We start from the raw sequence: 25410 nt of genomic DNA on the forward strand, positions 1-25410 counted from the left end.
TCCACTTTACAGCTTTTTCTTGGATATGCCAAGGAATCCCTCCACTCTGCTGCCACTGGAGTCGTTCCAAACGACCCTCGTAGTTACAGAAAATATGTGTTAAAAAACGGCCCTGGTGGGTTGAGAAAAGGACCACCTGTGTGGCCTCCATAAGAAAAAACACAGCTGAGAAGCTAAAAGGGGGCTCAAAACTGATTCCCAGTATCCCGACCAGTACGTCTAATGGTCAAGATGGGTAGATAACAATCGGGGGGCTTGGGGGCATATTTGGAATGTTGAGCGCTGTCTTGGGTGCACTCACAAAATGGCTGCCACTGGTAGGCGTGGCCAGTCTCCCCAAGACCCATTTAAGCCTGAGGCTCATTCCCCGTCCAGCAAGCGTCCGAACAAACAGCAGAGGGGGGTCTCCTGCTATTGCCAATAAAGAATACGTCACAGATTGACATTTTGTAGCAGAAGGCCTTTCCATTTCTTCTTACTGTATAATTAAAAGAATCTAATAATTCTAATGGTATAATTAAAATCAAGTCGAGCAGGGAGGCAAAGGAGATGCATGTAGGCATTTTTGTGTACAGCGTTATCAACTCCCCTCCACCAGCCCTCCCTTGGAGTAGAAGGCTGCTAGTCTCTGTTAAGCCCACCACATATAACTCCTGTTCAATAAAACGGGTCTCAACGCCTGCATGAACCCTGAATTTAATACTCAAGATCCAGCAAGAACACTCCCCTCCTGTCCCCTATTCACTCACAATTCACAAGGAGGAGGATGAACAAAGGGACCCTCTGTTATTGTGCACCAGGAGTGTGTCCTGGCTTTTTCCAACAAGCACCCCACCTCGCTTCAACTATTCATTCTCTCCCATCTCCTAAACGTAGCCCAGTAAGTGGGAAGCAGCTTAAGGCTTCTCTTGCAAACATGCCTGATACATAAAATCGGGCAGGCTATTTGTACTGTTGCAATAATTAGCCCAATGGAAAGGGAGCGTGTGTGCTATTGTTGAGCATGGAGGGCCTTGGGGAAATAATTTTCCTTATATGGGTCAGTGATAGGAGTAAGCAGTAGAGGAGTCTAGGAAAAAGTTACAACAGATATTGAGTTCTTGGACGCAGGATGATTTCGAGAAGTCGACCAGCCGATTCACCAGCAAGGAAACGATCAGCATGGAGAAGACGGTTCTGCAAACGACAATGGTGTTTGCACAACATCCCTTAACTTAGTTACTGAATTAACACATTGGGGGTTGTACAATACATGGAATTCTAAACTAACAAACAGGCCGGGTTCACAAACCAACAACCCATAAACCTTCGACAGAAAACCAAGCTCAGCAACTGTCTCAGAAGAAATTCAAAACTAGATTTCAGACATCCTGAAACTAAGGTAGAAAAAAGTGGAAGCTGTAAAATGGTTGGCGAAATTGGTAGGGATCTCAGCACCGCATCAGGCGGAGCAGATTAAAGTAGAGAAACAGTTATACAAACGCCACTTGTGTGCATTTTCTCTCCCATTTTTAGTCCTGACCAATCTTAGTTTCATCTTAGTCCTGACCAATCTTAGTTTCGTACTATTCTGCAACACCTAGCAGACATAAGCGAGGAAAACAAGCAACAGAGAGAATTCACACTCCACACACACAAAGAGGATCAAAGCTGGCTTCTTCTCTACCTTTTGGCCTACAGGCAGTCCTTGCTTACCAACTGCCTCGTTTAGCGACCATTTGAAGATACAACAGTGTAAAAAAACCCAGATTTGTGACCAGTCCTTACATTTATGACCACTGCAGGATTCTGCTGCCATGTGCTCACAATTTGTGTGCTTCCCAACTGGCTTGTGACAAGCAGGGTTAATAGAGAAGGCGGAAGTAAAATCATGAGTCACGATCATATGATGTTTTGCTTAATGACCACAGCACTTCGTGATAGCGTTTCTGGTCCCAATTGTGGTCGCTAAGCGAGGACCACCTGTATTATGAACTTGGTTGTAATGTGGGAATGACTTTGGAGAACCAAGGAAATCAATAGAACAGCGTTTCTCAACCTTGGCAACTTTAAGCTGTATGGACTTCAACTCCCAGAATTCCCCAGCCAGCATGCTGGCTGGGGAATTCTGGGAGTTGAAGTCCATACAGTTTAAAATTGCCAAGGTTGAGAAACACTGCCATAGAGAGAAAGAGGTTTTCATCCTCATTCAGTGTATCCTTAATTAACTTAAGTTCATAAGTTCATAAAAAACAGTCCCTCCTGTTCAGCAGGGATATTAAAGGCCAAGGAGAAAATGCAGTGATGGGGGTTAGGCCATGTAGGACCACTCTGGGTCATTCAGCTGCTAAATCAGGATCTCATTGCCTCCCTGAGTTTCCCACGCAGTTGATACTAAATGTATTTTTGTCAACTCTTAATAAGAGTTGTTCTGCTAAGGATACTGGTCAATCAGAAACCATATCCTTTTCCTGGTTATTTTGTTACAAACATATACCCATTTTCAAGGTTTTTTCCCCAAGCTGGTAGTCAATATTCTAAGGTTATTGAGCAGGCTTCCTCTATAAGGTGCTATTTGGGTTTGTAAAGGCTACATTCCCACAACGAGCTTAACCAGGCCAATTACCAACCTAGCAGCTGCATTCTCGTGATACTTTAAACTTGGCTAGTAATAATTCTGGTTAGGTTTCTTTGTGGCTTAGTGCATTGGGAGAACCCACTCAGTCCATTTGATTAGGTTTTGGTTCAATCTATTTACAAACCAGGACGATGGGGTACTTGCTTGAGTGGACTAAGTGTGCAAAAGCAACTCCAAAGTAGGACTCAGCAACACTTGGATTGTCTCTAAAAGGGGTTTAAGTCCTCTATTGTGCCTCATCCTGTCCAGAGCACTTTTTGGACTGAACTGAAGCTCTGCTTAACCCTACCACAAATTCTTTCTCCTCCTCCAAACAGCCGTCCCCAGCTTGCTAATATCTCCCCTCTTGCTTCTGATTAGCCCTCATCTGATAACAATCTTGCACGACTCAAAGCCACTTGAGTTTGCCACTAGACTAACTTATTGCTCCCATTAGTATCACACCAGGAATGGGTGGTGGATTTTTTTTTAAAACCTCGGATGTAGTTTAAGCTTGATGTTATTTGATATTAGTTTTTAATTGTGCCTAGCCGCCCAGACTCGCTATGGTGAGATGGGCAGCTGTCATCAGTGCGAGGAAGTGTGGGGTTTGCTTGACCTGTCAGGCTTGGTAGGGGTGTAGTTTCCAGCTGCACAGTTTATTGTCAAAACTGGCAGAGCAAGCTAGTGCCTATGAACAGGGAGCAAACCCCACACTCACTCACACTGATGATGTTACCCTAGTTGGGTAATGAAACATCTGCAAACAAACAACCAAGCTTAGAAAGCACCAAGAACCCCACACTTCTCTTGGTTCCTGGATTCACCCATGTTAGGTTCTCATGAGCCACACACTAATCAAAACAGGCTAGGTTCGCCCATCCTGCAAAGCCACAAAAACCCAAGCTGAGGTTAAGACTCATCAAGGTCAATGTGTTGTGTGAATACAATCACTGGGCCTTTCCCTGGGCTGGTGAAGCATGAGTGAGGACCCAGCCAATGAGCAAGATGAGAAGATGGATGGAGCTTCCTTTACCTGTATGTACAGCTGCTGCAGTTGGACCCATAAGAACCGATTGTGGGTCTTTGGAGCCCAGCGGGGCCCAAGCTGGGATAGGTTTCTCGGGCTTGGGCTGGCCAATGGTTAGAGCACCTGTTTGGGGCAGAAAAGACATGAATTGTAAGGACCTCCAACTGCTTCCATCTGTGTCACATCTGGACGGGGACAGGCAGAAGGTCACCTGGACAGCAGGCCCGTTTGCGGTCCTGAGGGGAGTCGGCCAGCATCATTTCTTCTCCATTTGGGCTTTCAATCAGCATAGCTGTGTACGGGGTCACAATGTGGTGATCCAGTGACATCTGCAAAATGGCCTTGGTGATGTTTCTTTTCAGTGCTGCTGTAGGAGCTACATTTCTGGCAACATTCAAAAAAAAAAAAGAAGGCAAAGCCTAAACTCAAAGACAGACAACCGTTTGATAATATTAGGTGCAAATGGACCTCCATTAATTAAGGTCAAGCCCCACAGAGCTGGTCAAGACTGAGGACGCAAGAGCCACAGACTTCAGCATGGTTCCTTGGAAATCGTAGGAGGAGTTTCCCATGCGTCTTTGTTTGCATATTGAAGCATTTATATGGTGCCCAGCTCAGACTATGTGACTCTAAGCAGTGTACAACAAATTCTAGAGGTCATTAAGGGAGTCTCTGAAAAATTTCAAATGCTTCTTCCCAGATTTCTCGCCACTGGGGCTGAGTTGCTACCCATGGATTCCCCTTCTGCCCCTTGATGGTTTCTATCTCCTTTCTCTTCCATTCTCAGCCTCCAATCTCACAATGCTGCTTGATCCCCTTAATGAATATCCTGCTGTGAGGTTGTGCCATCACTGATCACACCCAGGCAGATATGGCTGTTCATCTTCAAGATGGGTTCTAGTGATCCATCCTTGTCATTTCCTTGGCTTGATACAGAGTTGCTGCTGCCTTTTTCTAAAATGTTACTTTTATTTCCCAGTCTAGCCTACAGCCCTTGGATGTCCTTGTGTTCTCCCATCTACATCTGACCTTGCTTGCCTTCCAAGCACGAACAGGATTGGCCAAATAGAGCTATCTAGCTAGGCGATACATTGAAGTATCAACTACAAGATGGGATGGGTTCACGCTACCTGCTAAACCACATAAAAATCAACCAGGTTTAATACTAGTCAAGCTTAGGACACTATGCATCTGCTTGATCTTGTGACTTGGATCAGCATAGTGTATAAACACAGTCAGTGGTTAAGAATAACCATGTTCTTTCCTTCTCCGAGGTAGCTGCTAGCCAATCCAGTCTTCCCTTCTTACCTCTCAGCCATGAGTTGGTTGACAGTAAGGTAGGCCCACAACTTTTCTGTGAATTTGGGATCGGCATGCTTATCCTTATTCAGAAATTCATCCAATCCCTCAACATCTGCCAGAGTCTCCAAGATTAACTGGGCATCGGACTGATTGAAAAACAGAACAAAACAGAGAGATGACAAATGTCTAAGCTAGCAAACCCAACTTCAATATTTTGTGCTTCTCACCATCGGCTAAAATGGTTACTTCATCCATCCTGTCTCTAGTCTCGCTAGAAACAGTTAACTATTCACCCACTGGAGAAAATCTGTGAGGTAGGTTAAAGGATCTGTTACCCATCCTCTTCACTTGCTCCCACTTGGAGATTTATTCAGGATTCCAGATCAGGGCTGCAAAAATCTAGATGGCTGTTAGCAAAGAGAAACCATGGCCCTGAAACCATGGTTGACGCAGCAAGTGAAGAAAAGTTTTTGGTTCATGTAGGACTCCTGCTCACCCAGGGTGAATTCTGAGATGCACATATCAGCCTCCGACCAATAGCTGCTTTAGTACAACTTTCTCCTACATGGGATTTGCCAAAACACCAACTTTCTCTGACCTGGGACTCTCAAACTCCCTTTATTCCTAACTCTTGGCCATGCAAATTGAAGCAGAGAGGACTTATAGCTGGAGAGAACAATGACCAGGGCAGGCTTTTCTAATGACTGTTCTGGTTTCAGTGGGTCATGTTAAGAAGAAATGACCACTGCACACAAACCAAGTCATGCAACTGTATTGACTTTGGGGGGGAAATGATCACAAAATCATTGTTTTGAAGAGTTTTCTGCAAAGTTCTAAGCATCTAAAGGTAAATTCTCCTTTTAGTCATGCTCAACACCCTGCAACTTCAGGACACATCGAGATTGTTGGCAACGGTATGGAATTGGCTCACCATTACTATATTTAGGGAATTACTTTTTCCCTTATGGTAATATCTCAGCCTAGATTACTTCCCCAGGATTTCTCGTTCAAGTTCTAACCTTGCTTAACTTTTCATGATTAGCCAAGATCAACTTTTTGCTGTCACCTAGGTGGGTTCTATGTAGCTAGAGGGAGAAATATCTGGAGCTAGGTTTGGAGAAGAACGTACAGCCTCCTTTTGTCCGGAAGACTCACAATTTCTCCACAAAAGTTTGAGAAAATTCCGATAATTCCACAAATTCATCACGTTTGGGTAATAGCGAGGTGTACTTACAGCTGTGGCTGTTACAATGCTCTGTAAATGCTGCACATTTTCGGTGTCAACTTTTCCTGATACCACAATCTCTGATCCTCCAAAATAATTCTGGAAGCTGCTCTGGGTTACATCAGACACCAATCCTTCGGGATAGTTGAACTCCAGTTTTTTGAGAAGTGGGGTAGAAACCTGGTTGTAGAATTTCTGCAAATTAAAAAAAAAAAAAAAGGATAGGCACTAGACGTTTACTTTTGAAAGACTCTTGTGCCAGAGGTGTGATATACATCCCCCGCTGAGTCCTTATGGACCTTCATTCTAATCCTGGACACTCATCACTATTTCTAGAACTTCAGGAACAGCAGCAAAGACAGAAATGGACTCAGTGGATAAAGCAAATCTTGGTTATGCTTATGATCAGGATCCTGATATAAAATCATCACATCTGGATTGCCAAGGAATAGTGTAACATTTCTGCTGGAAATCTCCCCAACCACTTTGGAGACCTGGTTGTGGATATGTGGAATTTATGAATATGAATATGAATATGAATTCCACATATCCATGACTGGATCTGACCCAGCTCTTCCATCCAAGACTCTACCGTTCTCAATTTGTGAGAGACAGCCCATGACTGAACCTAGTTTCCTGATGAGGCTTTTCAATATCTGAAACTTTACCTTCCACTGTTTAGGGCTGGTAGAGGTTAATAAAAAGACCTTCTCAATCAAAAGCACCTGAAAGCCTGGACAATTTTCCAGATCCCTTCAATCATTAACTTTACAGATTTTGTTGGCACAGTCAAAACGAGTTAGGCCAAAATATGGAAGGAAACAACCATCTGAACTGTTAAATTGGCGACCTAGATTATGGGACAGAACTGTAATGGAGAAAACTACCAAGGTTCTATAAAAGTCTGTAAAAAGTCAGAAGAACATGTTGCCTCAGGATTTCTCCTCCCCTTCTCCCTTCTTTTACTTCGCAAAGGACAATGGAAAGTCACCTTCATCTGAGAAGATGTCTCTTGATTTCCAAAGATCCGTTGTGCGGCTCCATTGTTTTCAGTACCCAATCTCTTCAGGAAATCATAGTCCACATCAAAGCCAATTCCAAGACAGAACAAAGAGGTATCATCCCGGATATTCTTCTTCACATTTTTCTGAATTGTTGGCAGTTTTAGTTCTCCTGATAGGAAGGGAAAAGACAGAAATGGGGACATTCTCCCAGGACTATCCTCTTAAAGCAGTGTTGTCCAAACTTGGCCACTTTAAGATGAGTGGACTTCAACTCCCAGAATTCCCCAGCCAGCATGAGTCCACTCATCTTGAGTTCACTCATCCACTCTTCTTGAGTCCACTCATCTTAAAGTGGCCAAGTTTGGACAACACTGTCTTAAAATCATTCAGGAGCAAAGAAGAAGAAATAGAACAAGCTATTCCAATTGCAATTTCTCATACATTTATTGAAAACCTGTTTTTTCTGGTTTTTATGAGTGAAATGAAAGCCTGAATGTCCAGGTCTTACCAACAGTTGGGTCTCCATCCGATACCAATATTATCATGGAGACAGAACTTGGATCCAACATTCCCAAAGCGTTGGCTTCATTTAGGATAAAGATGGCTCGGAGAAGGGCATCATTGATATTTGTTCCTGTTAAAAATTAAAAAGGCAACAAGAATATATAGATGCAGCAAGAAGAAAGGTGTCCCAGTCCCCTTTATGGAGAAGTTCCTTCTCTCCATACTTAGCAGGAGAGCTAAGCATAAGTTTAACGTTTGGTGAAGGATGTAGAGAGTAAGGGAAATGGCATTGATAGAAATACACTATGCAAGAATGTTACCCAGGCAAAGAGGGCTGAAACATTATTTAAGTCTTGGGAAGCAATATAATATTTGGAAATCAATCAAGCAAACACCTCCCTGATTCACTGGAGTATAAGAAGGAGGGGAGATACAGCACAATCAGACTTGCAAGGTCCTGTTTTTATAACCTATCTCAATAAAGTATAGTTCTAGTCTTCCTGTGGAATTGATTTTCTGTTCTGGTTTACCTAGTGAGGCTGACACAAGATCATGCTATTGGCTGGGATCACCACAACAGGCAACCATCTTGGGGTGTGGTGGCACCCATAATGGGTGCTGAGGGCACCAAATGATGAAAATGTCACTGTGTAGTTGTGATGTGCATCCTGCCCCTTTTTGATGTGCCTTGTGATATCACATGAATGCCCTAAAGTGGCATAGTGCATGGAGTGACAGAATGATGCTGATTTTATTATTTTGACAAAAGCAGGAAGATTTGCCAGTACCCTGTGAACCGTCCATGAACCCCTTCTTCAGACTGAACACACAAGATGTTCAGGGCCCAATCATTTTCAAGGGGGTTAAAGGTTTCAGGGTCAAAATGAGAATTTTAAGCCTCTGCAAAGTTTATAAACCACAGCAGACAGATTCATGCATGAAGCCACAGGGAGAAGGGGAAGGGGAAGGGGAAGGGGAAGGGGAAGGAGAAGGAGAAGGAGAAGGAGAAGGAGAAGGAGAAGGAGAAGGAGAAGGAGAAGGAGGAGAAGGAGAAGGAGAAGGAGAAGGAGAAGGAGAAGGAGAAGGAGAAGGAGAAGGAGAAGGAGGAGACGACAGGAGGAAGAGACGTTATGGCTTAGTAGGATAGACGACCTTAGCTGTCCTGAGGCAATAGAGATTTATTGGCTCAATTCTGAACAAATAACAGGAATGTTTTTATTGGGGCGAATAATCTCTCACTACTTTCAATCTTCTCACCACCACATTCTCCAAGATTCTTTGAGGAAAGCCAAGAGAACTTAATATAAAAGTGACTTAAATCTTTTTAGTGCAGAGAAGCCTTGCGTACCCAAGGTTGTGTAAACTTTCCAAGCACAAGACCTCTTTTAACAAATCCTTTTGATTCCTTGGGTCTCTCGCTCACCTCCATTGGGGTGGATTCCCTCAATGTACTTCTTGGCTGCATCTGTCTGGATTTTGGAGGCTTGCACCAAGCTCTCTCTCCAGCACCGGACATTATGGTTGAAGTCGAGGATTGAAAATTTGTCATCAGATCGGAGATCACCCAGTATGGTCTTCATCGCTTCAACCGTCTGAAAAATCAGATAAAATCAGATAAAATTTCATAAGCTTTTGTGCATCACAGTCTGCTTCATTGGAAACAGGATGACTACTTTTATGATCACTGTTGCAAGACAACTATATGCATAAAAATGGAAAGATTCTGAAATACCTACAATGGAGGAATGGTTGGTGAAGGTGATGGAACAGCAGAGATGGCAAAATTAATTTGTTTGACTAGAGAAAGTTCAACTACTACATTTATTAGTAACTGGAAACCCCTTATGGATTTTTTGCTGAAAAAAGAAAAAAATTAACTGATGATTTATGGATTTGATGATTAGAAAGGGTAGATTATGGAAAGAAGGAAATGTTGATGTAACCCTAGAGAGGGTAAAATATAAATGTAGTTATAACTGCTGTTAAGAAGATTGGAAGCCACCCATCTTTCTTTCTTTCTTTCTTTCTTTCTTTCTTTCTTTCTTTCTTTCTTTCTTTCTTTCTTTCTTTCTTTCTTTTTCTTTCTTTCTTTCTTTCTTTCTTTCTTTCTTCCTTCCTTCCTTCCTTCCTTCCTTCCTTCCTTCCTTCCTTCCTTCCTTCCTTCCTTCCTTCCTTCCTTCCTTCCTTCCTTCCTTTCTCCTTCTTTTCTATTTCTTTTTATTTTTTTTCACTTTTCTATTACTTTTCTCCATTTCTCTTATCTTTAACTTAAAATTTGTATTGTTTTTACTCTGCGGAAAAACTTCTTTAATAAAAATTATATACAGTATATATATTTTAAAAAAAGAAACATGATGACTACTTCAAGATATATATTTATGCATCTGATGAAAGGAAGGGCTGTTCCCTGAAAACTTCAGTAACAAGACATTTCTAGCTCGTTGTTAAGAGCCCACAAAGCTCTTGGATGTTTGCTCTTTTCTTGTTTCATTTACCTGAACTGTTTTTGATGCTACCTTAAGTTTCTGCTAAATATATTCATTCCTCTTTTCTCTTCTGTTCAATTAAGTTGCCTGCTGCTAATTTCCTTGACCTTTTTTCAGGAAGCATGGGAGGAAAAGACACCTTCTTGCATCTTGGCATTGTTCATGTTACTTAAATTGTGTACTTTAAATGTCATTAGCTGCCTAGAGTCCAAAAGATTCTAAAAGCTACAAATTGTTAAACGGGAGTTTTCCCTAACTTTGATTATTGTGAGCCCAATACTTTGGGAAATGCAGAATCTGGATCTTTTGACAGCACAACTGAATTAAATATACTAAAATGTGAGGCTATCTGAGGAGTGTTTGCGGAATGCTTAGATTGCAGCATCCCCCACATTGAGGGTTCACAAAACATATTTAATCAATCCTTCCTCTGCATCCCTACTGTAAGCTGGAGGATGTCCTTAGGGTGTGGCCTAAACCTGAGCCACACCTCCAATGACATTGTCCGGCCCTGGGCGAGAGCTGCCCTATAAGACCTGGGAATCCCCTGCCTTTTCCCCTACCCAGGACTTTCTTCCTGTGTTCACACAACCACATTTAATCAGGACAGATAAAGACTTAATATCTGTTAAATCCATGATGACATCAAAATTATGACCCATGTACAATATGATTACATACTTGTCTCAAGGTGCTGGTTGTTTCATCTGTGTGATGGCATCACATGCACCATCATTTGCCCCCTTACCCTGCTCCAGAGATGCCCAAGCTAGTGGCTCCATTCACACAACATGCTAAACCTGAGTTAGGTTCTTCATAGCTGTGTGAACCCAGCCCATTTGGGCAGCGCATGACTCAATGTATCATGCAGACCCAGAAAATAAGTAATTTCTGCATATTTTGTGAAAGCAGGCACATTTTCTCTCGATCCATCATCCCTCTTGAGACAGAAAGAGAATTGGACCATGGCAGTAATATTTTGGGATCATCCAGCCTTTACATGCAGGAAGTTCAACTCTTCATGGGACCTTGCATTTACCTGCTTCATTTTTAATCCCCACATCGAGCCACTGACATCGATGACAAAGAGGATGTTTTTTGGCAGAGGTTCCAAGTTATCAGGAGCGAAGTAGTGGACAAAATAGCCATTGAAGATCTGGAAAAGAAAGTGAGAAGGGCAGAATTTATTTCTGATGGATTTCTAAGGGAACCCTAAAAACTTGGGGCTTCCTGCAGAGAGGAATGTCAGTCATTTGCTTTCCTTTCAGTTGCGTCCTAGCACTGATTTGTTCCCAAGGCGTTCTGTGTATATAAAAATTAGAAATGCTCTGCCCACCATCTTGCCAATTTTGACCCCACCAACCCATCCAAAGATGTGGCTTCTTGTCCTTTTGACCAGGGGCAAGAGAAGGAACAGTGATCTTGGGGAGAAAACCAGTCACAAGATCAGCTATTGACAGATATGCCCTGAGTTCTGGGTTAACAAAACACCATGGTTCTGTTCATATAACACACTTAACTTAGTTATTGTATTAACCCATTTTCTGGGTTCACACAACAACACCATAAGCAACTAGCAGGCTGGGTTCTCATGATGCATTGAACCTCAAAATAATTGGCCAAGATAAAAAGTAATTGAACTTGGCATGCTTTTCAAATACAGTCACAAAATTTGTTTATAAACAGGTTAACTGTGTGGTTTGAATATAGTGTATTTCAATGCACACCTACCATGTTATGCCTACACAAACCCAGTTTTAGCCTAGGGTACTGGCCTTGTTGAAGCTTGGAAGCTAAGCAGGAACAGTCTTGATTAGCACTTGAATGGGACACCACAAAGAAATACCAGAGCTGTAGGCTAGATTGGGAAGTATATCACTGATGGAGACAATGACAATTGGTTGCTGCCACCACCCCAAAAAAACCCTGGCTATAACTATATAGAGACCAGAGATCAAGCTCAACGAAGACCATCTTTTTATTTACAGTACAGTAGAAACCAGGACCTAGATGTCCATGGTTGATCTTGGAAAGCTAAGCAGGTTGAGGTCTGGTTAGCATTTGGATGGGGGATCACCATTATATGCCAAAGCTGTAGGCTAGACTAGGAAGGTGAAAAAACATCCCAGGAACAGAAAACTGTATTTTGTATTGTTGCCAAGAAAATTACATGGATATTCCATGAAGTTACCCAGAGTTAAACTTGAGTTGAAGGACTCTTTTTATTCTTTACATGTTGTACAAACACCCTATTAAATGGCACTGGCTGTGTTCACACAGCATATCGAATCAAGGTAGTTCATTACCCAACTGAATGTCCATATTTTGGCTAAGATATCTCACTGGTAACCTTGGTTAGTGTGTGTGTATGTGTGTGTGTGTGTGTGTGTGTGTGGTTTTACAGGTTGCATGAACCAAGAAGATGGCTTAATTTGGGAACCATGTGATGATTGTTTCTGGGAACTATGCTCAACAAAATCTTTGAATCAAGGATTTCAGAGCTGGAAAGAACCCTATCATGTTACCTTGATGGAACACTTAGAACCATAGGATTACTGTCCCATGAAAAATGCCTAAAACTCAAGATTGTAATACTTTCCAATCAAGAAAAACAATAGAATTCACACCAGGGTAGGCACTGATGGTTGCATCATTGCTAACCATTGATCATATCTGCTGGACTCCAGTAACATCTTAAGATTTCACACTCCTGGTCTAGATCAAACCCTCAGGCTGGGTTTAGACAATGTGTTAATATATGCTAACACAGAATTGGATAAGTTGTGGTTCAGTGTAACGTGGGAACCAGTCCATCATGTTATGCTGGAATATAGAATATTTTGATAACCAGCTTTAAGGTTTGGCATGTTCTCAGAACGTGGACACTACATGAGAGACTCCACATCAACAAGCATACATTTTTTTACACCCATGTTACTCATAATGAAAACTAATTTTGGCTCTGACTATGCAGGGGAGATAAACAGAAAGGAAGGTCTCATCAGGGAAAGCCAAGTGCTGTAGAAGCCAAAACAAAAATCCACAACTACACTATTAAACTTAGTTGGGCTGGGGTCATCTATCCTGCCTTGATCAGACCACACCCAAAATATTGTATGGACCCCGCATTTTAAGATGGACCTTGACAGACTAGAGGAGAGCAATCCAGATGAAAAAAGATCCAAAAGGACAAATTAGAACAGTTGGAAATGTTGGGGATGCTTAGCAAAGAGAAGAGAAGAATGGGTGGAGACATAAGAGTTGACATCATGTTTGTGAAGGACTATCTTGTAGAAGTTTGGGCAGAATTGTTCAGTGTTGTTCAGGACAAGAAACAAGGGATTTAACTCACGAGAAAGCAGAGTTAATTGGACATTGCAAAGAATATCCTAATGGTAAGAGTTATTGAGAGAACTCGTTTGGTGTTGTGGTTAAGGCTCTAGGTGTCAATCCTACCAGGTAGACCAGACTAGGATACCAATGCCATGTAGGTCAGGACTACTTTTATTGTAACAACTAAGTAACAGAATCTTGCAAGTCTGAATATGCTTCCTCCCTCCCTCCCTCCATCTTCATGTGAACTAGGGAGGAGCTTGTCTGAGTTGTTTTCTGAAATTAGTTTCTTGGCCCAGGTTCAAGCCCCACTTATCTGACTTTGCCTTGGTATCAGCTCTTCCTCCTGTCCTTCAAGGCCATTCCATATATGCTATACACTAGGCTAGAAACCAGGAGACCATAAGTTCTAGTACCATCTTAGACACAAAGCCAACTGGATAACTTTGAGTTAGTCCCTCTCTCTCAACCCCGGAAAGAAGAAAGCAAGGGCAAACTGTTGATGTTTGTAGAAATACACATCAGAATTTACAATACAGAACATTAATCAGCAGAAATAATGCTGTGTCATTATACCTGAAAGGAAGCTGATATAAGAATGGAAGGAAGATGATGGAAGAAGATGATGAAATACTAGGATGATGCAATGTACGGTTCCTATTGGTCATTGGATGTATAAATGTACATTTGTATCTGTATACTTTCTCTTGATTTCTCTCACGCTCGCTATTCTACATTGAACTTGGACTGGATACTATTATATTGACTCATTGGACCGCTGTGGAACTGCTGTATGCTGTTCGTCAGAGGACTTCTGTATGTTGCTGTATGTATGTAAATAGACACTGAAAACTAATTATTGTGTCTGAGTACTTTCTTCAACTAGGACTTGAGGACATAGTGGACGGATTCCTGCTTTAACAAAGCAAACCTTGACACAAACCACTTCCAAAAATGTTGCCAAGAAAACTTCAGAGACTTGTCCAGGCAGTCACCAGGAGTCAAAACTGACTCAAAGGCATAGCCACCCACAGATTATTGAACAATGGAACCAACTGTCTTAGAAGATGGTGGATTCTCCTTTGCTAAAGGTATTTAAGCAGATGCTAAATCTCCATCTATTCCTGCTATAGGAATAGATTTTTGCACTGGGCAGAAAGTTGGACCACATGATTTCCAAGATTTTTCCAAGCCTTACATTCTATATTCATTGAACTGAACATCCTCAGTTGGTGCTCCCCACATATTTCTGGTATGTATGTATGTATGTATGTATGTATGTATGTATGTATGTATGTATGTATGTATCCTCCCTCCCTCCCTCCCTCCCTCCAAATGACATCTTAGAAAGATTCTCAGAATGGTGGCAAGGGAGTGGCGTTTACATTAACATCATAATTCACATGTTACATGAACTATGGGCATTCTCTCTTGGGTCTAAGCCTCTCTTGACCTGTTCCTAATCTCACTTGATCCCCTCCCAATCCCCACACTCAAGACATTTAGCAAAGTACCTCCAGCTCGCCAGCTTTCGTATCCCTGTTGACATCATACGTCACCACAAGATTGCCATCCACAGCTGTGGTGGTACAATTGGAGCACTTTCGTTGCTGGGCTACAGATGGTTTGAAGGATATGTGCGCCTTAAAGTGCAAAGAGAACAGCCAAGTGAGACATGGATCTAAAGACACCTTAGCTTGGGGACTGTTTTGTATTGGTCACAAGAGGCATTTGAATGTTAAATCTGTATTCACCAAACTATTTTAAAGTATCTCATCCTTCCTCCTCCAGAGGTTCACCTACAGGTTTTGTGAGACCAACATTATTCATTTATGCAAATGCCTGTCATGCCTTTCACTCATACTTCCTGGTCAGTGCAATGCAAAGTCATCATTTATAATAGTATTGGGTATTGGAAACCATGGCATATTTTACTTTTGAGAATTCTATTCCTTCATTCCCCAAATTCCCTCCAAATCCACCCAGGGATTACAAAAGGAAAACAACAAAACATCAGTGGAAGTGTTAACATTAAATTTTAAACTCCTGCCCAAGAGGGAGTGGCTTTGAAAATGAAGAAAATGGAAGGTGAGAACATTTTAAATTATGGAATGTGATAATTTAAAATGCTCCACAGCCTTCTGCAAAGCCCTGAGTAACATGAAATCTGAGGAACAGCTATGTCCTAATTTACACATTTCTGGCAGAGTTGTAACACAGGCCAGTTTGTAGCAGACTTCTCAAAGATCTCAGCCTATATATTAATCTCAGGCACTTTCAGACTCAGTCTTCCAAATCAAAGCTAACATGAAGTCTCTGCTCCAGTTAAACCAAGAGCATCTGCAGAGTAGGGGGGAAGGAGAAAAAAGGTCCAGATCTATTGCAACTGCCTTCTTGATTTCTTTGACCCCTGGCTGGACACCAACCCAGCTTGGAATTTTAAGCTATGATGGCTGAAGATTTTTTTTTTCTCAAAGAGTGGTTTGTTTTAGCATCATTACCTTTTTTCCTCCTTTGTTGACTGTAGTTGCATCAGTAAACTGGTCACCAAGTATGTTAGGAACGTGGACAAAACTAATCCCCTGGGGTTCAACAATGTGGACATTAACCTATGACAGTGTGGTAATGGGGAGATGAGAATCAGTTGTCAGAAGAACAGAGACATGGCAACATCTCTCTCTGATGGTACATTTTTCTAAAGTAGGTTAGAAGGACTTTCAGGCCCAGACGTTGTATGCCCAAAGATCCAGCTGAATCTCCAGTAGAAACAGTTGGAGGAATTTTTTAACCCCTGAAGGCCACAACTCAGGATATTTTATTTATTTATTTTTATTTATTTATTAGATTTCTCTCCCACCCATCTCCCCTACAATAGGGGACTCTGGGCAGGTTACAGAGAGAATAAAACTATAAATATACATAAAATACACCCCATATATACAATTAAAACAATACTAAAAACAAAAAATCCAAGAAGATGGAAAATCAGGGCAGGGACAGCCAGCCACTATGGGGCTAGCCGTCTCCCTGCTTGAGCTGTTCCCTCCTCACCCCAGGCCAAGCGGCAGAACCAGGTCTTCAAGGCCCTTCGGAAGCCCAGGAGTGAGGGGGCCAATCACATCTCCGGGGGCAGGATGTTCCAAAGGGCGGGGGCCACCGCAGAGAAGGCCCGTTCCAGGCATTTTCCTGGGCAAAATTAGGCAGGGCAAGAAAATTTAGCCGTGAGCGGGGCCGTGGTGTAAAAGCAGTGTACTGCTTTCCAATGCGGGTTTGCACTCTTCTAGAATAGCCCTAAACCCATGTCCAAAAGGAGCCTAGCTATCAGTCGATATTCCCCCTCTGAGAACCTGAACTGCAGAACCACAGTGAGTTTTGACAGATGGCTAAACCCATCTTTTTCCTGAACCCTTTTCAAAGGCCACTCAGAGCATAATACAGTAGTCAAGGTGAAAGTTGCTAAAGGATTAATCGTTATGGCCAGGCCTATTCTTCCAGAAACCAGAACAGGAAGCACTCTTTGGGATGGAAATGTCCTGCAACCCTTTGCTGGAGGTCTCACGTTCATATCGACAGTTTCCAAAGCAGCACTTCACATTCACTATTCCAGCCATTTATCCTTCTTTACCTCCAAGTGTTTAGCCAGTCTCCCTGGCTGCACTGGAATAATGTGTTCATAGGTTGATAATTTCCTCCGGATGGGCTCTTGGTAATGAATTTCAAACTGGACTTTGGTTCCACTGGGGACGTTGAGTTCGGCTTTGAAGTTCTCCATGTCAAGAGCATTGCTCCTGCATTTAATTACACAAATTATTACTTTTTTATAAAAACCACAAAATACCACCAATCAGTAGAGTAAGATGAGTAGAGGGGATATTCCAAATATGGCGGTTGGCATTGTCCAGACTTCAAAATAGCCAGAGTGATACAGAGATACTGCCCATCCCTTGTTACATCTCTCCTCTTCAGAGCCCCAGTGCAGTACAAAGGGATTGGATGAAGCATCAGTCATTGCAACCAGGGTTACCTACCTTAGGATCGCAGCAGCTTTACCTCTGGCCCTAGCTTGGGCATACTGACTTCGAGCTGCAGATTTTTCCTTAATTGAACTCGTAAACGTGATACCATTGACATTCCTGTAGAGCAGAAAGGAAGCAAAAAAGAATTTAATCAGCAGTGAAACTGCCAGGAGGAAGCATCAGAGCCAGTCCTACTGCTGGACAGACTGAGGCAGCTTCCTCATTTAGGAGATGCTGGGTGGAGATAGACAGAGTAGAGTTGTGTCTGCCCTGCAAATGTTCCAGTCCCTGCCACCTCATGTTAAAGGGGAGAATTCTGTCCAATTGCAACTCTAGAATCCAGTGAATTTTCAGGGACATCCATGGGGAGGGACTGTGAAAAAAATCGAAATGCAAAATGAAATCAAGAGAAAGTTTGACAACAGAAGGATATATTCGTTGATGCTTTTCTTACATTCTTATGTTCAATTGTCAGAAAGATTTAAAGTGGATAAAAGATTTTATGGTTTTGAACAAAGTAAGACTGAAATAGAATTATGTACTGATAATGGACATGTTATTGCTATGAGACAGAAGAACAAGTGGAAGACCACATGATAAAATGGGCTAAAAATGTTGGCTATAATATACAAATGGATCAATGGGAAAATATGTGATTGAAAGGACTGAAATTTACATTATGTTCTAGCCTTAAAGAGAGATATATAAAATGATGAATCATGGGTATTTGTCACCAGAAAAATTGTCTAGAATGTATAAAGGCACTTCAAATCTTTGCTGGAAATTTGAACAACAGGAAGGGACATTTTATCACGTTTGGTGGTCATGTAAAAAAGCCAAAAAAATTTGGACACAAAATGCAGGAGAACCTTCTTGTTCTTCATGTCACTCATGGAAATCTTTGGGGCAAGCTTGAGAGCTGAGAGGGAAACTTCCCTTTGAAGAACCCCTTTGAAGCGGACCATCATCCTATCCCCAAAAGCAGACTAATATAACATCGCACAGTTAGCTCCGGATTTCCAAGCTGGTTTGGGTCTTCAATTTTCCACCCCTTGTCCTTCCATCTGAGTGGAAAAGGATAGGCTATGGGACTCCTGTCCAGCAAAATCCCACCAAACATGGATCATTCTTGTATTTCTGGACAAGAATAGAAAAGCAAGTTGTTCCTCTATCCTATTTTCTGTATCCCCAACCCTGTTGCATAAGTAAAATCTTTTTTTCTCTCTCTCTCCAGTCCCAGCTGGATTATCTCAGGTGCTATGGGCAATTCTTAGAAGTTAACAGCACAATCTTAGCTACCTCTTACCAAAAATAAATCAAAGCTGGTCTTAGAGAAGTGGGCAGACTAGGACTCTGGTTACTGTCTAGAGCAGTGCTTATCAAGAATCAGCAAAATTAGTCCAGAAGAACTCCTGATCTCATGTTTTTCCACATAATTCCATTGGGAAGCTGGCCTGATATTCACTGTTGTGTGGACAAAACTAGAGGATACCTCCATGTATGCTGTCTTGAACTCCCAAAAGAAACAATTATGAATGAATGAATGAAAACAACACCACCATTTTCTTCAATCATGGCCAGAGAAGTTCCAGGAGCCACAGAAAAGATGGTCAGAAGCCCCTGTAGTCCTGCACAAGCTGGATGAACCTACTCAGCCTATGAGAAGATTAAGTGGATGAACTAGTTTTGCTCTGACTTACATAGTAAAATTGTGAATAAAGGCCCCTTTGGGGATCTGGACATCAAAGACCAGATTCTGTGAATGCTTGGCTCTGTTTTCCACTTTGGTCTGGACCATCGTATTGGCCAGGCGGGACGTGATGGTGGACTGGATCTTGTAGCTGTGGAGGACTATGTTGTCTTCACCTAGAATCTGAAACGATGCAAATATGGCAGGAAGGGTCAGCAAAGGAATAGCTGGGGTTCCAAGTACAGTCCCAGGAATGTCCTTATGGCAAATTTTATTGTTGACTTGATTAAACATTGAGATCCAACTAGAGGCATCCATGGGAGATATTAGAAGAAGTCAAGACAGCAGTTGCACCACCTGATACCCATCTTGAATTGTTTATACACACGCACACCATGGACACCTCTGGACCCAACGTTTAGATTCATCAGTGATGCTATTTGATCCATTTTCACAGGGCTTCTGGTCCAGTGTAAATGAACCAGAGAGGCCTGCAGGAAAGTCACAAACATGACACAGGAGAGGCAGGCCCACATCACCTGCAGATCTGCATTACCTGCAGAAGCAGGCCATGTGGAACCAGAAACAGGTCCAAATCGTATCACAGATGAGTATTAACCCAGACTAATTTTGTAGAGAGAGCCAGTTTGGTGCAGTGGTTAAGGCACAAGGCTAGAAACTGGGTGACTGTGAGTTCTAGTCCTGCCTTAGGCACAAAGCCAATTGGGTGACGTTGGGCCAGTCACTCTCTCAGCCATGGGAAGAAGAAGAAGGCAAGGGCAAACCACTTCCAAAATGTTGCCAAGAAAACTTCATGGACTAGTCCAGGCAGTCACTGAGAATCAAGACTGGTTCAAAGGCACGAAAGAGAGGGAGGGAGGGAGGGAGGGGATGAGAGAGAGAGAAGAGAGAGAGAGAGAGAGAGAGAGAGAAGACATCATTACAGCCTTTTCCCACTCACAGCTAACCATCGCACAGATGTCCCCCAGTCATGTCTGCTTTTGGCTCTGTTGCCTTCATCTCATCCCTAGCTATGAGTAAAAGAGGCTTTGGTCATCCTTAAATACACCAGTGTTAAAGTAACCCGTTACCCCTTGTTCTGTCCTAATCCAAGGTATCTGGGCTCTGTCATCTTGGAGGGAAATCAAGCACCTGCAGAGGCTGGAAAAAGAGGGGGCAAAAATTGTCATGCCCATCTGCTTTCTGCCCACTCGAATGAGTAAAGAGCATTTCAGCTGGGCAGATAAAATAGAGAGGGAGGTTGGAAATTGGGGCTTCCCTGGAAACCGTCACAAAGATGAAAATCACCAGTAGATTAATCATTCAAAGGCATCCATGGCCCTGTTTCTAACATCTTAACAACATTTTAACATCAGCATTTTAACAACCTGAGATTCATCTGGCCCAGACCTTGCTGGTGTTTTCCAAGTCCTTGATGTTCCCTCAGGCATGGGGTCTGGAGGATGGGTGAGTCCAGCAATGTGACTTTTTTTTAACATGACTATGGTTGTATGGATTGAGTTAGATTGTCTTCAGGTGCCATGATGCTATGATTGTGCTATTACGGTTGCTATTGTTGTGGCCTACTTTGCTGTTTATTGTTTTAATCCTATGTCTGCTGCCCAGAGACACAACTGTGAGATGGGTGGCTATGTAGATCAACGCCATAAGTAAGTAAATGTCTTAACTTGCTTCTCCCAAGCTGAAACCTTTTCTCCATTGTCATTTCAGCACCCCGTGACAACATTGTGCAATAAAAAAGCACCAGGTTAATATTCCGTTTCCCCTGGACAGGAAAAACAAGAAGCCCTAAGCAAACAGTGGGATTGATCTTCGCTAATGGTTAACTGGGAAGTGGGAAGGAGAGGAGCCACTTTGCCAAAGAGAAAAACATCAACGTGAAAACTCACCAATTCTTCTTCATCATCAGTGCTTCTCTAGAAAGAAAAGAAGCCAGCTTAGACAAACCCTGGATTGGAGCATGAACAACCTTGTAGCTTTTCCAAGATGTTCTGCCCTCCCGTTAACTAGCATTCATTTTCCCAGATCTCCAGCTAAGGCTTCTTAACTTTTTCGGGCCATCAACTCCTTCGAGAGTCTTGATGAAACCTATCAACCTCTATGAAGTTCAAATACAGTTATCAAAACATTGTAAAAATAACAAATATGTCATCGAGCAATGCATGTGAAAATAAAGTGGTATTTTTTTCCCATTCCAAATTCATGGGCCTTCGGAAGTCTATCTCCTGACCCCTTGGAGGTCCATGGAGCCCAGGTTAAGAACCCTTGAGATAAGGCCTTTGCTCTTCCTGATCATGTGCTACATAATGCTTCTTACTTTAAGATACATGTGGACCACCAAAGCGTAGTCCCTCACTAACTAAAGCCAGAAGTATGTGAACGAAAAGAATAACATCAACTAGGTTTGTTCCATGAATCCTGGAGTATGTGTTCATAGAAGGGATGTTAGTGGAAATTTATGAAGCCAACTCCTATGTTTGGATCAATAATTGATTGATTGATTGATTGATTGATTTCTTAAATGGGCTTCTCATAAACCTAATGTCCAGCATGGTGGCAGTATCTAGGCAACCTTGCTCAGCTGAATAAGCTAAGCTGGATCAGGATCATTGCTACTTGAATGGGAGACCACTAGGGAATCCCAGGGCTGCAGGCCTGCCAGGGAAGTCAGCAAACCAGCCCTGAATGACTCAATGGCCAAGTCCTCTATCAAGCCCAAGAAAACAACATCATTGTCTCCAAAAGTCCTGAGGAGTATTTATCTTTGCAATCCAAAGATCAATGGTGTTTGCTGGTTGAGTAGATTGTTAAATTCTTTCATTAGACATTCTTTCATAAAGTCTTTCTTTAGACATTAAAAATGTCTAAAAATCTCTTTAGAAGAAAAAGGGCATTCGTAAAAGAACAATACAAAGCAACTGATGGACAAATAAACATTTATTATACTGTATGTCATCTACTTAGATAAATTGTAGTTTTTTCTTTTCTTTTTTTCGTGGTTTAATTTGCCATTGATTGTTGGGGGGTCTTTTTTTCTTTTCCCCTCCATCTCTTTTGTGTATCTTTGTAATACGTGTAAGGAAATAAGATTTTAAAAAATAATAACCATGGGACCTTTATTTCCTTTGCACACCCTCTAGCACAAGGAAAGGCAACATTTCAGGCCACCATGAATATCTGGATTTTTGAGAATACATCAAACGTGTTCCCACTACAGGGTTGTAATGTCAGGAGTAGTAAGTCACAAAACTCCCTGTTCACTAGAAGGCAGGTAGTATCCTTGGTAGGTCTTGCTTGGGCCTGGAAGCTAAGCAGGGCTAAACTTGGTTAGTACTTGGAAGGGAGATCACTTCAGAAACCCATGACTATAAACTACATTGGGAAGTCTAAAAACACCCTAGAAGAAATCAGTGGAAAATACTTCTTTGCCAGTAGAAGAGCATCTCTGTAGCTCAGGGTTGAACTGTGGAGTCCTTGGTGCTCTCTGAGCTTGGTTGTTTTCTGGCAGATGTTTCATGACCCAACGAGTAACATCATCAGTGTGAGGGAGGGTGGGGTTTGCTTCCTGTTTATATACAGTAGCTGCCCTGCCAGTGTTGGTAGGTGTGTGGTTTTCTCCTTGGTAGCACCTTGATAAGGGTATTGTTTTCTGCTTGCTTGTTTGCCTGGTGTTCATCCCTGCTTATCTGGGTGTTGGCTTCTGGAGAGGACCTGTGTTCTCGTCTTTTCGTTTCCTTCTTAGCTTTTTTTAATTGTCTCTTTTGAATGGTGTGTAAATGTGGTTCATCTCTAGGTGTCTATTGATGGCTGATTTGTCTGAAGGCCAAACTTCCAGGAATTCCCAGGGATTTTAGGATTTAGCTTGGTCTAGGATGCTCACAGTTTCCCAGTTGAAACTATGGTTGAGTCTGTCCATGTGTTGTGAGATTAAGGAGTTTTCATCGTGTCTTCTGACTGCTAGTTGGTGTTCAGGGATGTGCTCTGCTAGTCTTCTACCTGTCTGTCCTACATAGTGGCTGTTACAGTCCTTACACTGTATGTTGATGACTCTACTGTATATAAACTACTATATATAACTCTACAGTATGACTCTACTGTACTGACTCTATTGTAGATAATAGATGACTCTACTGTACATATAGTATGTAGATGACTCTACTATAATTAGACTCTACATCTAATATATAGATAACTGTACTGTATATAAGCTACTGTATATAAACAGGGAGCCAACCCCACACTCATTCACACTGATGATGCTACCTAGTTGGGTAATGAAACATCTGCAAGCAAACCACCAAGCTCAGAGAGCACCAAGGACTCCATACTTCCTTACTGTTGCCAGGAAAATGATATTGATCTATCCATAAAGTTCCCAGGAGTTGAGCCTGACTCAAGAAAATCTTCCCTTCTACCAAAGACAAACAGATGTGGTTGCTTCCCATCCATCCCCACTCTATCCCCTACCCCGCCAGTGTATCATTAAATTTTTACAGCCACTTCCAACCAACGCATTGGGCTAGTTCCATGCACCATTTTTTATTTTCTAGGAATGCTGGAGAAGCTGGCCTGAGTGAGGAGATAGGCGGCTTTTCTCTTTGCAAAAATATCGAGTAATAATCTGCTGTACCTGATATCTGCTGCTTGGCAGCCGGGGGCTTGAGATGAAGCCACTGGTCTCCGGGTCAAACAACTCTGCCAGTTTCTGGAAGGAGAACCACTGAGAAGATCAGGAAAGGGGAGCCACAGGCAATATTATCAAGTTAAATTGGAAAAAAAAGATCCCAACATTATTGGGAGCAACGCCAAGTGATTAGACAACAGCCGTGTACTTAGAGCACAATGTACAATAATTGTGTATCTGTCACCCCAATATTACATTCTACAATATAATCTAAATGGGATACTGACTTGGTTCACCCATCAAATAAAGCCATGGTTTATTTAATAATCATTTATTGAATAAACAGGCTGAATTGAGCCCAAGTAGACCGCATGTGAAGTTGACCACGTCACAAGAGAAAAAGAGGAAGAGAAAGGCCATGTTTGTACAACACAAACACACAGTGACTATGATTCACTCAACCCCATTTTCTGGATATTTTTGGCTCACTGAGTGATACACTAACCACATAGTTGGGTTTGTTCAACACACTAATATAACATGTAGTTGGCTAGTTTGTGTTCACTGAAATGTGTCAATCCAGCTAGAAGGTGGTGGAAATGTTCACAAGATACCCCTATCTCCATACATTTTCTCAGGCTCACACACCTTCCATTCACAAAGACCCATGCTCCATTCACACAACCCACTGAATTACAAACCAGCCAACCACATTTTAGCCTAGCATGTGGTGAGAACTTATCCTACATGGTATATTTATGGCACAGCCCAAACTAGCCAAATTGCTTGGCTAGTTTATTGTTCACATATTGGGCCAATCCAGAAAACAGGATAATTCAGTAACCAGATTAAATATGTCATGTGAATGCAGCCAGTGGGTGACAACCTAATTAATTGCATAGACCACAATTCAGCTGATAGACTTCAGGCTGGGTTCCAGAAGGTCAGAATCCTTCATCTTGCAAAAGGAAGAGGAGAAATCTCACTCCTATATTCCACCAGTAGGAAAATGGCTAAGCAATGAAAATTACAATCATTAAAATTTTGTATTGCTGTCCTAATTATGTGCATTACCTTGGCACAAGCCCTATTCAGCTTTGTAGGGCTTCCTTCTTAGAAAACATGGAACTATTACCTGAATATTTCTATTCATCAATATTAGGACTGAAAGTTAATTCAGGCAAATGCATGAAGCATAGTTCCTACAAGATAATGGAGGAGGGAGGAATAATAAAAGCCATTCAATCTTAATTTAGCTGATTATGTTAACTTCAGCTCCCTGCAGACACAAGGATGATTGCCCATGATGGAAATCCTTACCTCTGGTTCTTCTTCCACAATGAAGTCAAAACTCTGGATTTCAGAAGCAAACAGCAACTGCAGCACCATGAAACAAGCAGCAAGAAACTTCATTTTTCCCCCTTCACCTTCCAGAGAACAGTGAAAATCTAATACGATCAGTTCCACACCATATGAACTGGTGATGGACTTTTTCTCTATAGATCCAAGTTCAAAGGAGTGTGAAGGTACGCTTGTATGGAAAGGCAGCAACAGACCCGCTTGGTTGTGTTGTGTTTTG

At 42.1% G+C, this 25410-nt stretch overlaps 1 protein-coding gene across 2 annotated transcripts in view; it reads right to left on the reverse strand.

Annotated features, from left to right (window-relative positions):
- ITIH2 (inter-alpha-trypsin inhibitor heavy chain 2) overlaps positions 1-25410 on the reverse strand; it is a 43589-nt gene extending 18179 nt beyond the window's left edge. For both annotated transcript variants that reach the window (XM_088141406.1, XM_088141405.1), the window contains exons 1-16: positions 25152-25410; positions 23838-23912; positions 21097-21123; positions 19197-19369; positions 17509-17613; positions 17106-17268; positions 15982-16089; positions 14995-15123; positions 11187-11303; positions 9085-9253; positions 7666-7791; positions 7145-7326; positions 6163-6348; positions 4935-5074; positions 3838-4010; positions 3633-3749 (exon numbers count right to left, since the gene is read on the reverse strand). In XM_088141406.1, the coding sequence (XP_087997532.1) occupies positions 3633-3749; positions 3838-4010; positions 4935-5074; positions 6163-6348; positions 7145-7326; positions 7666-7791; positions 9085-9253; positions 11187-11303; positions 14995-15123; positions 15982-16089; positions 17106-17268; positions 17509-17613; positions 19197-19369; positions 21097-21123; positions 23838-23912; positions 25152-25244 (2083 nt within the window). In that variant the 5' untranslated portion in view covers positions 25245-25410. The remainder of the gene's footprint in view (positions 1-3632; positions 3750-3837; positions 4011-4934; positions 5075-6162; positions 6349-7144; positions 7327-7665; positions 7792-9084; positions 9254-11186; positions 11304-14994; positions 15124-15981; positions 16090-17105; positions 17269-17508; positions 17614-19196; positions 19370-21096; positions 21124-23837; positions 23913-25151) is intronic.

This window comes from Python bivittatus, unplaced genomic scaffold, assembly GCF_059951505.1.
Source record: "Python bivittatus isolate LINGU-HERP-01145 unplaced genomic scaffold, Pbiv_v1 ctg000330_np1212, whole genome shotgun sequence".
NCBI classification, from domain to species: Eukaryota; Metazoa; Chordata; class Lepidosauria; order Squamata; family Pythonidae; genus Python; species Python bivittatus.